The 14,790-nt window shown below is 39.3% G+C and overlaps 1 protein-coding gene across 1 annotated transcript in view; it reads left to right on the forward strand.

The window, feature by feature from the left end:
• Positions 1-14,790, forward strand: part of LOC128795167 (connector enhancer of kinase suppressor of ras 2-like) — a 169,133-nt gene that overhangs the window by 116,595 nt on the left and 37,748 nt on the right. The window contains exons 10-14 of the mRNA XM_053955729.1: positions 2,335-2,481; positions 6,349-6,482; positions 7,036-7,241; positions 10,954-11,036; positions 12,583-12,837. Coding sequence (XP_053811704.1) covers positions 2,335-2,481; positions 6,349-6,482; positions 7,036-7,241; positions 10,954-11,036; positions 12,583-12,837 — 825 coding nt within the window. The remainder of the gene's footprint in view (positions 1-2,334; positions 2,482-6,348; positions 6,483-7,035; positions 7,242-10,953; positions 11,037-12,582; positions 12,838-14,790) is intronic.

The raw sequence follows: 14,790 nt of genomic DNA on the forward strand, positions 1-14,790 counted from the left end.
TTAGGAGTAAATGTCAAAATCTGACTCAAGGACTGGTTTTCAACTAAGATTTTTAATCCACTGTAATGGCTTCTCTTTTTTCAAAGCTATTTTTAGTAATACAATTTATAATAACTTGTCCAAATTCCTGAGAGCATTTTATCATTGCCCAGTAGTAATGACTGCAGACAGTTCTCTGATAGATCTTGGTATTTAATGGTTTTGTCATTAAGGTTCTCATTGGAATAATTTATCATTAACTTAATTATTTATCATTCTTTTCTAAAAGGAGCCCACGGAACTCTAAGGATTTCGGCAATCTGAAAATTACATCAATCTATAAAAATCAAAGAGAGTTCCATTTGATTTCTATAATTGAGTAAAAAAGAAGAAAAATATATAACCCCTGTGTTTTTATAAACCCAGCCCAAACTGGAGGAGTTTTCTGGGATGCAAGCTGCCATCCTTGCATTTGTTTGGATATGACCCATTTACAATTACTGCTGTTGTCTGCTTTCCTGTGGCCAGTGCATTTTTAGAAAGTTTTCAATAGAACAGCAGCATTAAAAATAGAACAGGACTTTTAAAAGTTTTTTTCAATCCTTTTTGGAATTCCGACACACCTGGCAGTTCTGTCCCAGGTGGATGCTCACAGTGGGGTCCTGGCTTTGGCCCACTGTGGAGGCAGCTGGGAACCTCACAGCCACATCCCAAATTCTCCCCAGCCCTTAAAAGAGCATTTTAGCTCCAACCTCTTGGAGGTTGTCTTCTATTTTCCCTTCACCTTTTTCTGTAATCAGATATTATCTCCCTCTAAGAGAAAGTCATTATAAACTCCACCTGATATAACAAGGGGGTGAATGCAGACTGCTCTGTGCCTGAGCACCTAAATAATTTATTTTCCTTGTTTTTAACAGCATTGGGAATTTGTGGGAAATTAATTTGTAAAGAAAGTTTGATAGAAGGTTTATATAGTGTGTATTCGTATGTAAATTTTGAGATTAGAAATGTTATAGAACAGGATAGATCATGTTGAGAGAGAAATGGAATTAGAAATAAGTTTTAAAGGATGGTTTTGTAAATAAAATTAGATATTTTAGAAAAATAGAATTATGAAAGATGTACTGTAGTAAGATTGATGAGGGGTAATTTCAGATAATTAGTTTTAAAGTATTTATAGTATAGTGTGGTTAAAGTTGATAGGTTAAGAAATATTTATAATAGATTGTAATTAGAAAATAGTTGGGGTTTGATTGTAATAGTGTGAATTATAATATTTATATTTTTTTGTATGAGATTGAAAATAAAATCTCTCAGTTGCACCATCTCTAAATAAAAAAAAAAATCCATAATCCAACAGGAATTCACACTCTGGTCAGAAGAGAAACTGTGATTAAAATGTTATTAGTGAACTCTGACAGGTCAAACAGGGCCAGAATAAAGATTTTTACTGCTTGCATGTATTGGTGCTGTTCTGGGATTCACTGAGCTTTTCATTCTCACAAGCTCCTGCCAGGGCTGATGCAGCTGCCTCGGGAAGCTCTGTCTGGGAATTGCTGTGTGGACACAGCATCCCAATTCCTGCTCATGCAGCTCTGCTCAGATTTGTGGCAGTCACAGCATTTATGGCACATCTTTACCATGGCCATGAGCTACTGCTCTTAAAAGTCTGCTCTGACTGGGACAGAAAAGGCAGGGAAAAGAAAAAAGCCCTAAAAATAATTTTTCTGGTTTTGTGTATAAATAATTCATGGTTAATTCTTATTTAAATAATCAGGATGATTAAGAAATGTCACTATGTAGTGTTTTTCTGAGTGGCACATCCTTACAGTAGCAGTGATTTCCTTTTTCCTGGCTCTGTTTGCCATTTGCAGTCACTTGGAGACTCAGCTGTGTCCAGGGGCTGTACAGACAAACCAATAAATGATCATTTATCTCCAGTCAGGGGCTTGCAGCTCTTCCATACATGCTGTATTTGTTGTTCCAGCACAGTCTGCCTTCCTCCTCAGCACTCCCTGTTGCAACTCAGAACCCAGACTGAAATGATTTCATGACTTCTAGACCTCATCTTCTGATTTAAAATGTTCCATGATTTCACAAGTTATTGAAAGGGTAACAGTGTTCACTTCTGCCTTATTTTGCTCAGGAACGTGGCTAAAGGAAAAAAAAAAAAAAAAAAAAAAAAAGATAAAAATCCAGCTGCAGCAGCATGATTTCAGTCCAATGAGTTTACAAAAACTGCTTGTGTTTGCAAGGAGCAGGTTGTAATAGACCTTGCTGGTTAACAGAACATTTCCTTCACATTTCAAGTTAAATGGAAAGCTTTCAAAATTCAGTTATGGACTTTTTCCTTAGGTTGGCTGGCAGTTAAAGAACCTAGTAAATGCACTGTGGGAAGACCCAAATGGAGTGATTTTAACCTTGAAAAAACGTCCTCAGAATACCCTGGTTTCTGCTCCTGCCCTTCTGAAGAATGTCAGGTGGAAGCCTCTGGCACTGCAGGTAAGGTGGCTGCTGCAATGCTGCAATGTGCTGGTAAATCCTTCATTCAAGAGAAAACACTGGAATTTTACCTTCCAGTGAAGTGTCCCAAACTCCTCTGAAGCAGAGTGCTGGGATAGATAAGTGTGGCAATGATCAGATTGTTTTCTCCGTGTTTGGGTGACTCTGGGAGCCGCAGGAATTCAGACAAGGAAAGAACATTTACAGAAAGTTTTATGAAGAACAAGGTCCAGTGGCTGCTCTGCCTGGCAGAGGCAGCAGTGCCTCCCTTTTTCCATTATTTCACAGACTGTCACCTTCTTGTTTGTGATCAAGTGTGTCAGATCCATTAAATTCCAGGAGAGCTCAGCTCCTGTTGCACACTTCTCGTGGAGTTTTTGATAGTAGGGATGATGGAACCTGGTATTTTCTGTGTACTCATTCCTTGAAAACCTGCTCAAGCAAAAAAATAAAAGACTGTTGTGAACATCACAACTGCTTCTTCCTACAGCAGGAAAAACTGGCTGAAACACTGAACAAAAAATGTAATTTTTAAAGGAAAGGCTTGCCAGTAAGTCAGTAACTTTTGATGGTTGTCTTTAATGCCATTTAACATCCTGTAAGAAGTTGATGCACTTCCTTCATGTGGAAGCTTCTCAGAGCTGTTTTGTTTGGTTCACACGATACATGAACGTGTTTCTGAATTATTTTTAAATTAATGAAACAAAACAAACCCTTCAAGCTTATCCAGGCAGATTCCTACCCTGCCTAGAATTTTCTGAATCTTTCATTTCTTGGAGTGCCTGAATCCTGCACAGTGGCTTCACTCAAGGAGTTTATGGAGTTTGTGTAATCCTTGCAGCCCAGGAATGCTGACAGTGGGATTTAGGATCACCTTTCTATCTCTGTGCCTGCCCCTGGGGGAGAGGAACAGGAAAAATCCCAGAGGGGATTTCTTCTGTCATCATGCTGAAGGAGTAACATCCTTTGCTCTGGCAAGATGCTCATGTATATACTTGTGAACTTCAGATGGAGCCTCCAGGGGCAGCAAAATGGAAATTGCAATTGCCCAGGGCTTCCAGAGAGACCCTCTCTTTATATTTGTACAGTAAAGAATCATAATTCACGGGCAGCACTGGATCTGGAGGCTGTGGCAGAGTGAACAGCGTGTGCTGTACACACTGCACGTATGGCACAGCATTTGCCATCAAAAAAGCCAACTTTTGTCGTGGTAGCCAGAAAACTGAAAGTGCAGCAAGCTGCTTTTGTGGAACTATCAGCAGTTCTGGTTTTGTGATGTCTCCTCTCCTGATGAGCCCCTGAGGAGCAAAGGGTGCTTCAAGTGTCTCCTTCCTGGGGTGTATTTCTTCTATATCAGAGAATAGTGGGGTAAAGTATTTAAATAAAAATATAAACCGCTTTGGAAAACAAAAACAGCCCTGCCAGTGTTACTTCTTAAGAGTAGATTCTGTTATGAGGCATGGAAAACCAGCTTTAGATCTTTTATTCTTCCTGCCACAGAGACAAGCTCGAGTGTTAGGACCTGGATCCGTTTCAGGACGCAGGTTTTGGGTTTGCCTGTTTCCCGCAGCTCTCACCTGGGTCTGGTGTCATTTATTACTGTCAGTAATGACTTGGAAGCAGCCTGATTAAATTTCAAGATGCCACTGAAGCCTGTGCTTCCTGGACAGCTGACACAACAGCTTGTTGCTGCTGGAAGCAGTGAGCTCACTTCCCTCTCCTGTTGGCTGCAGTGCCCTCGCCTTTCGTTGACTTTGGCACTTTGCACACTCTAGGGCAGTGGAACTGGGAGGAGAATTTCTGGGTTTCTTTGTTTGTTTGTTGTTCTGGAGGTTTCTGCTGCTCATGGATTTAATTGGATCCCGCAGAACAGGCTTTGGGATAAGCAGAGAACACAGCACAGACAGGGAAAAGCAGGACAAACAGCCAGGAGCTGCAGGAAAATACGTCAGAGAAAGCAGATTGAGGGGGAAACAGCTCATCAAAGGTCAGACTGCCACAAAAAAGGGATAACACACCTGGGTGTGCTGTGTTTCATGGCCTGTTCCAGGCCCAGATCCATACAGGTTTCTCTGCACGTGCTGTTTTCATGGTACACCCTATATATCTATTGATGTGTCCACACGTGGGGCAATTTTTCCATTCTGATTTAAAATTGAATGGGAACCATTCCATTTTCTGGAAATCAGTTTTCTGCTGGTAAAAAAAAAAAACAAAATCAACCAAAACAAAAGCAGTGCATAATTAGGGAAGGCAAAAAGGAAATAGGATATAAGAACTTGAAATGATATTTGTTACCTCAGGTTGGTGCACAGCAGGAAGTTTTAAATAAAAGTTGTGTTTTCTATTGTTGCTTAAGGCACTTAAAGAGGTTATTCATATTTTTTCTACAATAATTAAGTTTAAAATTATACCACATAGGTAATTTATGAATTATTGATGATACAGAATCTGTGAGGCCTTATAAAATGCATTGCTTGGCCTTGTTGTATTGTTCTTTTGCTTTAGAGGGTTTTCCTCGATGCTCAATTAACAACAGCAGAGTTTTCATTTGCCTGTTCTGTATCTTTCAGTGAGATTTGTGACACCATTTTCCCCTTTTGTTTCTGGCTGACATGATTATTATTTCAATTTTTAGACTCCCTAATTATTTTCCCACTCAGGACAAAATGTTTGTTTTTCATTTGCAATGGCAAACAGTGCTCTGCACACTACAACTTCATTCAAATAAAATACAACATATACTGTATTTTTTTTTCTTTTTATTTGGAGAACTTTTCAAATTGGAATAATTCTTCCTGTCATAACTAATTGATCCAGAACAATTGCACCATTTATTATTTAGTTTAACAATGAGCACAGAGAACTAATATAATTTTGACCCCTTTATACACTGACATTCTTATTAAAAAAAAATCATCTTTTGGTATTTAGGACTGCTTTTACTTTCTGAACCACATAAAAACATTTCAGTGTTTACCTCTAGAGGATAGAAAATATTTTATTTAGAAAAAGATCAGTGTTTATAGCTTTCATCCAAATTTTGAGTCGCTGGGTTTTCCTTCCACCTGTAGACAACTGGCTGTATCTATTTAAGCATAACTTTTATAAATAAAAACATTTTCTATTTCTTGAGTATCAACACAGACTGAACCTTGGTTGAAAAATATTCTTTGTTTATATCTCTGTATCCTGCCCAGCATATTTGGTTATCATCCTCCTAGTCCTTGCAGACCATGGACTTGAGCTGCTCTGTGACATCTGAATCAAACAATTGTGCTCAACATCATGTGAAAGTTAACAAAGTAAAAATCTTAAAGGGCATTTATTTATTGTTTAGGTTGATTTCTATTTCTTTCCTATTTACCGTAGAACACACATTTGTATCACCATGGCTATAAAGCCAAAGGACAGTGAATTCTGCTTTCTTAATAAAATCAAGATGTTCTGTCCTTGCTAACAATAAATCTTCCACTGAAACCAACACAATCATTTCATTCAGTACAAGTATTCCAGAGCTCTGTAATTAACTTCTGTATTAATGGCATTTAATACACTGTGTCCTTTCTCCTCAGATAATTGATTTTCTGCATTGATTAAAGATCATATTTTGATTGAGTCTCAGATTTTTCCCTTGAGGTGGCTTTTAAATTAATTTAATGGTCGTTTATCAGTTTCTTTCATGACTTTCTTGAAGCCTAGAGTTTCACTGGACACCTTTTTGGAAGAAACTTCAGAAATTAAAAAAAAAATGGCTAATTGAAAAAAAGAGGTCAAAATTCCTAAAATTATGCACACTGATTTTGTTGTTCCTCGTAGCACAGAAAACATTAATTTATTCTTCATGTGCCTTTTTGATTTTTACAGCCTGTGATTCCAACCAGCCCCACAAGCAGCTCTACCACCCCGACGAGTACGATGGGCATGCCCTCAAAAATGGACAACTCTGCACTCCAGGATGTTTTCATTCTCTCCCCTATGTCAGGACTCTATGGCCCCAGGTATTTATGTCCTAAGGAATTTGAGGTTTTGAAAAATAAAATTTTACACTTTGATTTCATTAGATTAATAAAACAAAACCAAAACCAACAGCCCCACAACAAAGCTGAATAATTAGTAAAATTAAGAGCTGAAAATACATTAAGCACCATATCATTGTTTTGAGTGACTTAATTTTCACTTAGCTGAGCAAAATGTGGGTTTAGCACTAAATCAAGAAATATTTAAAGAAGTCTTTAATCAGTTAGTTTGATTTACTTTTATGTGTCTACTTCTATGTTATTCTCGAGAATTTCTGCAAGGGAAACCCTTGTCTGCTCATATTGAAACAAGTCCTTGTGTTCTCCTTCAGATCCTAGAAAACTCCTGAATGTTTATCTCACAATTAAAGTGGCACCTAATTATGATTTTGTTATTTTACATCTGTTGAATTGCCTCACTTACAAAGTGAGCATTTTAATTGCAAGACTTTTTATTTGTAGCATTTGGGAGAGGCAGTTGCATGCTGGAAGTTTCCCTTAAATGGTTCAATTCTCCATCATCTTCTGTTTTTAGGGATGAAATTGGAATAATGTCTTGTGATGACATCAGCAAGTTTGGAAAGTCTGGGATGAAAGGCTCTGAGTCTCCAAACTATTTCCTGGAGCACGAGAGTGGGAAATACTACACCCTGATTGAGGGGGAAGGCCACCCCGGGGGCTCGGAGTACGAGAGGAGCAGAGCCTCAGGCGTGAGGAGAAGGGAGAAAACCCCCACCCATGGTAGGCTGCATTTCCTCAACCTTCTCCTGACTTACAAACTGTGCTCTTACCTCTGCAACCCCCCCCAAAACCCGTCATTCTTGTCAGACCTTGCTGGCTCTGAACAATAAACACAAGTTCACATGGAGGAATAATTAGAAAAATCACACACGAACATTCCTGGTGAGGAGTGAGTTATTTATATACAGTTATTTGCCAGTTCATACTGGAACATTGAATGATAATTAAATTCATATTATTTGAATAGCCAGCGTCTTTATTTAGTCAATTTCCCGTCCCAAACTCCAGGAGATTATTCCACTTGCAATGTTCTGGGCTGTTAAACTTCAGTGAAGGTCCTGCCTTGTGGTGTGAAAGTGTCTGTAAGATGGAAGGCCCTCCAAAATTCAGCGCTGCATTAACTGCATGAGGAGTATCCTACAATGTACTCATTAGTGCTGGAACTCTACTTCAAAATCTTCAGATGAGGATGCCTAAATATATAAAATGCTATTAAACAATAATTAACTCTGGTTTCCTATAGAAATTCTATGTGTACACAAATCCCTGTTGAGTGTACAGGTGTACAACCACACGTGCTTGTGTACAAGTGTATGGATCTGTATTTATGGGTCTATTTAAAAGGTGTTGTTGAAAATTAACTGATAAATTTTTTTTGCTTCTCTGTTTAAACTGAATTGCTTGGTGTTTAATGGGTTTGAGAAAAATACTGCTGAAATACAGCAGGGGATGGTCCATGTATTTTCAGCTGCTTTATTTTCAAGGGAGTAGGACAGTTTTGTAAAGCTTACTGATTTCAGATAGGAGATTTCTTTTGAAAACTGGAATTATGTCTGATTTTGAAAATGGCATTATTTCTGAGCATTGGAGAAAGAAAAGACCACAGTGTTCTCTGTGGGCAGCTGCTGTCTTTTGAGATCTATATAGATATTTATTTATATATGGCAAGCCATCCCTAAGTACTTTGTTCACCTACTCTGAGGCCTTTTTTCTCTCATTTTGTTAAAAAGCCCCAACAACTCCCTAAGTTTATGTCTTTGAAATTTAGGAAAGGGAAAACCTCTCAGAAGCTCGGAGCAGTAGAGGAAAATGTGTCTGTGAAGAACACAGGTACTAAAATCCTGCTGCAGTTCAGGGGAGAGAATCCCAAGAGTGGTTCTGGTGGAAGATCCAACAGCAGCTGAAAGGGAGCACAGTGGGGGGGGAAAAAAGAAAACTCTTAAAGCACTGCAGTCCCTGATTCTGCTGCTGCTGAGTCTGGTGTGGGGTTTGCTACCAGGGATGTTCTTAAATGCAGTTTCTCTGCCTCCTGCTCTTAGTATTTATCTTGTGTTTATCAGTTACACAGAGCCTCCCTCCTGCTGCTGTAATTTGCTGATTGCAGCTGGATTTCTGGCAAAAATGGCAAGCAGAATGGACTTGATGGTGTGTGTATATGCACACAGAACCTTTTCAGGGCAGGAAATCTTAATAAATCTTTGTTATAGGCAGGATATTTTTAGTAACTGCTTCAGTCATCTGCTTGATGCTTGGGAGAGCTGTGATGCTGAAGATCAGGATTCCATCTTGGGACCAGTAATGTTCACTCTTTATCTCCTTGGGAAGTGACATCATTTTAAAACAAACTTAGAATGAAAGATAAAGAGAAATCTTAACTGTGATTAGAATTGGAGCCAGATGGGTGTATTTGGCTTGCTTTCATAAATTCTTCCTGCATGGTGACTTAAAATATTGGGCTCTCTGCCTGATCCCAGGAGTACACAAGATTTTTTTTTTTTTTTTTTTTTCTATGATGGACAATTTTTATTGAAATCCAGAAGGAATTTGGTTTTAAAGTCTCTGAAATATGCCTTTCTCTCAAAAATTACTTCTAAGCCAGATTTTTTTTTAAATACAGATTTAATTAATCTGTTGATTAACAGACATGCAGATGATGTTCTGCTGTAGTGGAAGGTTTTGTACTTTCTGACTGAGGTGACATCAGTCATCAAAGTGACGATGTGTCTTTCAGTAAAAAGGATTTATGGCAGCTGCACCACACTGATGCTGGAACCACAGAGCCATGGGCAAAGAAATGAAAATACAACTTCTGAAGCCTTTCATGGCTGAGCAGGCACTTTCATTACTCCTTGGGCTGACACAAACTACTGCTCCAAAATTCCAGCCTTGGACTTCCCAGAATTCCAGCCATTATTAGAAATAAGTCTCCTGTGCAGCTGGTAGGTGGATGGATACTCAGGCAGGTGATGGGTATTGATAGGATATGCAAACTCCAGGAAGGTAAATAAAAAGTCCATTTTTTTTCAATGTATTTGTGAAAATTAAGCTTGTTTTTAACAACGTTGAAGTGAGTTTTTTGTTTTACTTAGTATTATACTCTGTTATTTTTCTGATTCTAAAATGCTCTGGTCTAAAGAGCTCTTGTGGCAATGCATATCAAACCTCTTCCATTTATGTGTTAGAGGCAAAAAAATCATAAACAATTCTTTTTTTTCTTTCACTTTATTCTGGTATCCTTGTACACAACAATTTTTTGCTCCTCAGAAAAATATCTAAACTGCAATGTCAAAACAATTTATAGGTTACTTTTCATTGGGAAAGGACTTGGAAGTGAAATAAGCAGTTTACAAAATCACTCTTCATTTGCCTTGTGTGATTCCTGTCCTGAATTTCTATTTTTGATGTGCTGTGGTATCTGTATTTGTGTATAAATCATCTCTGAGCTTCAGATCTTTTCTTTCTTTACAGAAAAACTGCTCTGTTTGGTTCTGATGATCTTCACTTGCTTTGTGCCTTCCTGTTTTCATTTTTTTAAATTTATAATCTTGTTTCTCTATCTTTTTGTATTAGTGATTATTTTTTATTTACTGACTTTTTTTCTTAATTGATATTGCTTTTCTAAGGATTAGGAGTTGAGTCCTACATTTGCAGTTGAAGGCAGCTGTGAGGCAGACAATGAAATTTATTTTTCCATAGGATTATTTATCCACTAAATTTCACGGTGTGCACAAAAGTGTAATGTGGGCAAATCTCAGTAGCCCAAATATCACCCCCCTGATTTTCAGGAGCTCTGGGGGTGCTCCTGGTTTGCTGCTCTGCCATCCCTGTTCTGGTGCTTGGGTAGGGAATGGCTTGGGCACGTCAGGGTCTCACTGCCCCGGAGCCACGAAACCCCATGGACTGAAACTCCTGTGGCTGAATCCTCTTGGCTGGCTGTTGTCCCCAAACTGTGCCCCAGGTTTTCCTCCTGAGCCAGTGGAAATTAAAGTTCCTTGAAATGAGATCCCCTCATTTCTCACCGCGTGTTTTCCCAGGCCAGGGGCGTTTCTGTTTCCCTGACAGATCTGTGTTGTTGCCTCTGTATTGATTCTCTCTCTACTTTTCCTACAGCATTTTCATCCACTTAAAATCTCTTTCTCTCTTTATTCCCAACACCTGTTTAATGAGTGAGGAAGTTCATACAGAGTAGAGTTTTCAAATAAATTTGTAATCTGCTTCACATTTACAAGGAATTTCACCAAAGCTGATGTGCATCCCTTGAGGTCAGGGTGATGAAGAGGAGGCTCTGGGATGTTTCACTGACCCTGAAGGCCACAGCTCTAATGATGGAGTGCTCTGATGGGTTGTGACACACCTGGAATTTTTACTGACCCTACAGCCTGCCATTCCTAGCCTTCAAAAGTTACATTGGTTTTCCTTGCCTTGTTTGCAGATTTGAGGCCAGTTTCGATGCCTACTGAGTACAGCTGGATAGGGGAGTCCAAAGAACAGAACATGTACAAGAGGGGAAGCAGAGGTGAGTATTTTTTTTTTTTCTCTGCTGTTCTCCAAGATGTTTTTTTCTTTGTTGCTTAAGGAGCATCACAGGAAAAAAATATCTTTTTTTTTTTGAGTGTCACAGAAGATATGGAACAGCCTGTTTAGTGTCTGTGCTTTTCTGTTTCTATTTCTGAAAATTAAAAATTTGTATTAGTAGGGGGAATTTAATTCTAGTATAAAGAAACATAAACATCAAGGGAAAAAGTACTTTGAAGGCTCAGATATGTGTTAAAAGCAATCAGTTTTAAATCTGCACAGCTCTAGAAAACAGTTAAGTGATGTTACAGATGTAAAGTAGCATCCTCTGAGAACATTTTGATCAGTATGAATTAAATTTTGGAACAGGAATCAGCAACTGTACTGTCAGTGTTCAGACCAGCAGTTCTAATCACATAAACTTCCATTGATCCCAGTGGGAATTATGAACTTTGCAGGAAAGAAAAGTGATTGCATCGTTTCTTTTTTTCCTTTATTTCCTCTGGCAAAAAGAAAACATGTAATTCAAAAGAATATTCTTCCAATATACAACCATATTTATTGTGACACCGACTGTTGAAGATTCTTGAATACTATTTTTTCAGAATCTTTTAGGCATGGTCTGGAAGCTGAGAGGAGTTCAACTTGACTCCAAAAAATGTGACAAAAAATGAATGATACTCTTGAAGATCAGTGCAGGATTTTAAACTACTTTTTTTCAGTAAACTTCCATTCCAAGAGAAAATAAATTTCATTTAAAGCACAAGCCTTTTCTCATTTATTCCAAATCTGTTGATGTGTGTTTAGCTCATATTTCACTGGTGCAGACAGTAACAGACTTGTTGCCTGGCCAGCTCCCATTTTGAATCTGTGCCCAAGTATGCTGCACATCTCCTTAAAACCATTATTCCAGCTTGTCAAATTCCTTGAAATTACAATCCTGGTGTCTGGAATGGTTCCAAAGATGCTCCCTGCATGATACAACCCAGTAATATTTTCTGTGCCTGCTCCCTTTCACCATCCATGGTGGCCGTAAATGTGGAACGGAGTCCAGGGAGTTTTGCCCTGATTTTTAAAAGTGTGAAGTTTTCTTTTACAGTTCTTTTGAAAGTTTTAAAGTTCTCATAAAACTTCTTTAGCCTTCTGATAATGTTTACATATTTCTACTGGAGTTCCCATGCACTGTTCATGTAAATAATGATTGTTTTGCATTTTTCTTTGTTGGAGGATAGAATTGATGGACTCTTGGTTTGACCAGTGTGGCTGGAGAGGTGGCAATTCCATCCTCCAATCCACTGTCACTTTTGGAATTCTATATATTGTGAGGTCAGAAATAAAATTGGCTCTTTTCCTCTCTTGAGCTCACCAAGCTTCTTCATTTTGTGTCCAACAGCGACAAGGGAGAGCCCTCACAATTCCCTGGACATTCACACGACTTTTCCCAGTTTAACAGCACCCAGTGATGATCCTCTGGCCAGCCAAAATGGTTCTGTGCTTGTTTCCTCTTCCTAATGTTTCTTTTTGTCTTCCTCCCCCTCCAACCACTGACTCTGAGAATTCGCTGCTGCGCTACCTGAGCGACGACAAGATCCTGGTGATCCAGGAGGAGCCCCTGGCGCAGAAGGACAGCAAGCGGGACACGGGCCGGAGGTCCAGGAAAAAGGGCAAAGCCCCAGGGAACCCCGGCTACCCCATCAGCCCCTCGGTGCTGGCCTCCACCGTGAGCGTCAGGCTGGAGCCAGGGCAGCAGGACGTGCTCAGCTTCTCCCTGGCCGAGAACAACACGGTTCCGCTCTACCACGTGAGTGCCCAGCCAGCGGCTCCCTGCACGGGCCACGGCGAGAGCACCAAGTGTTCTCCTGCAGGGTCATGCAGGCATTCAAATGTTCTCCTGTAGGGTGGATCCAGGCATTCAAATGTTCTCCTCTAGGGTCATGCAGGCATTCAAATGTTCTCTGTAGGGTCATACAGGCATTCAAATGTTCTCCTCTAGGGTCATGCAGGCATTCAAGTGTTCTCCTGTAGGGTCATACAGGCATTCAAATGTTCTCTGTAGGGTGGATCCAGGCATTCAAATGTTCTCCTGTAGGGTCATACAGGCATTCAAATGTTCTCCTGTAGGGTCATACAGGCATTCAAATGTTCTCCTGTAGGGTCATACAGGCATTCAAATGTTCTCCTGTAGGGTCATGCAGGCATTCAAATGTTCTCCTGTAGGGTCATACAGGCATTCAAATGTTCTCCTGTAGGGTCATGCAGGCATTCAAATGTTCTCCTGTAGGGTCATACAGGCATTCAAGTGTTCTCCTGTAGGGTCATACAGGCATTCAAATGTTCTCCTGTAGGGTGGATACAGGCATTTAAGTGTTCTTCTGTAGGAGTGATCCAGGTATTTGAATGTTCTCCTGTAGGACTGAACAGGTATTCAAGTGTTCTCCTGTAGGATGGATCCAGGTATTCAAATGTTCTTCAGTAGGAGTGATGCAGGTACTTAAATGTTCTCCTGTAGGATTGAACCAGGAATTCAAATGTTCCCCTGTAGGATTGAACAGGTAATCAAGTGTTCTCCTGTAGGATTGATCCAGGCACTCAAATGTTCTCCTGTAGGGCTGAACAGGTATTCAGGTGTTCTCCTGTAGGATGGATCCAGGCATTCAGGTGTTCTCCTGTAGGAGTGATCCAGGCATTCAAATGTTCTCCTCTTAAGATTGCTCCAGGCATAAAGGTGCAGTCTTCTACTTCATGTTTTCATGCTGTATTTCACAGTCTGAGAAAGGCTGCTCAGAGTTGGTGTCATGACAAATTTCTCGTAAGAGTCACTTTTTCAATGTCAGTATCACGACAGCTTTCCCATAAAAGTCAGGACAGAACAGCAAAACACAAGGCAAGAATCATTTGCTGTCAGATGCTTTAATAAAATCTTGCTCTTAATTACTCAGTCTCACCAAGTTTAGTTTAATTAGCCTGTATTATCTCTGAAGGTTCATAAGGATCCTACACTCAGCCTCTTATAATGATTTATTATACATTAATTTATAAGCTTTTGTATTTTCACTTTGATTACTGTGTCTTGTAAAAAACAGATGAGTTTAATGGAGTTACTGTTTATTTAAATTTATTTATTTAAATTGTGGATTTAAATCTCTCTGACAGAGATTATCAGTATTACAAAGTCAAAGCAAAGGATTTCAAACCTGGAGAGAAAATTAGCAGGAAGTTTATCAGGATGAATGATAAAATTATTATACAGCCCTGCAACAAACCCCAACAATATTTCATAATTTGGTAGATGAATCAGCGGGTTTCAGTCAATTTCTGGAATTCTGTTGATGGTCTGTTGGCTCACCTGAGTTCTGAAGACAGAGAAAATAGGTCATTTTGGGTAAGATGCAAATTCCACCCTTGACTTCAGGACTGAAGTTGTATTTTCTTGCATGATTTCCACAGCATCATGCAATTAATTGGAGTGACCAATTAGCAGTATGATACTGGATGATAATAAAGTAAATATTTTAAATTACCCAAATGACATAAAATGTCAACTCTAAAGGGTCTGAAGGAAAAGCAGGAAACTGGAAAACAGGAAGAGCCAACATGGAGTGGTTGTTCCACCCTAAAAGTGAGTGCAGTCCCTGTTCACAAGCTCTGTTCCATGTGCAGTGATTGCAGAGGAGGGCACAGGTAAAATGGTTCTTCATGGAGTCACAGAGCAGTATTAATCCTTTTATCACCATAAATTTTTGGAGCAGCATTA

This window comes from Vidua chalybeata, chromosome 14, assembly GCF_026979565.1.
Source record: "Vidua chalybeata isolate OUT-0048 chromosome 14, bVidCha1 merged haplotype, whole genome shotgun sequence".
NCBI classification, from domain to species: Eukaryota; Metazoa; Chordata; class Aves; order Passeriformes; family Viduidae; genus Vidua; species Vidua chalybeata.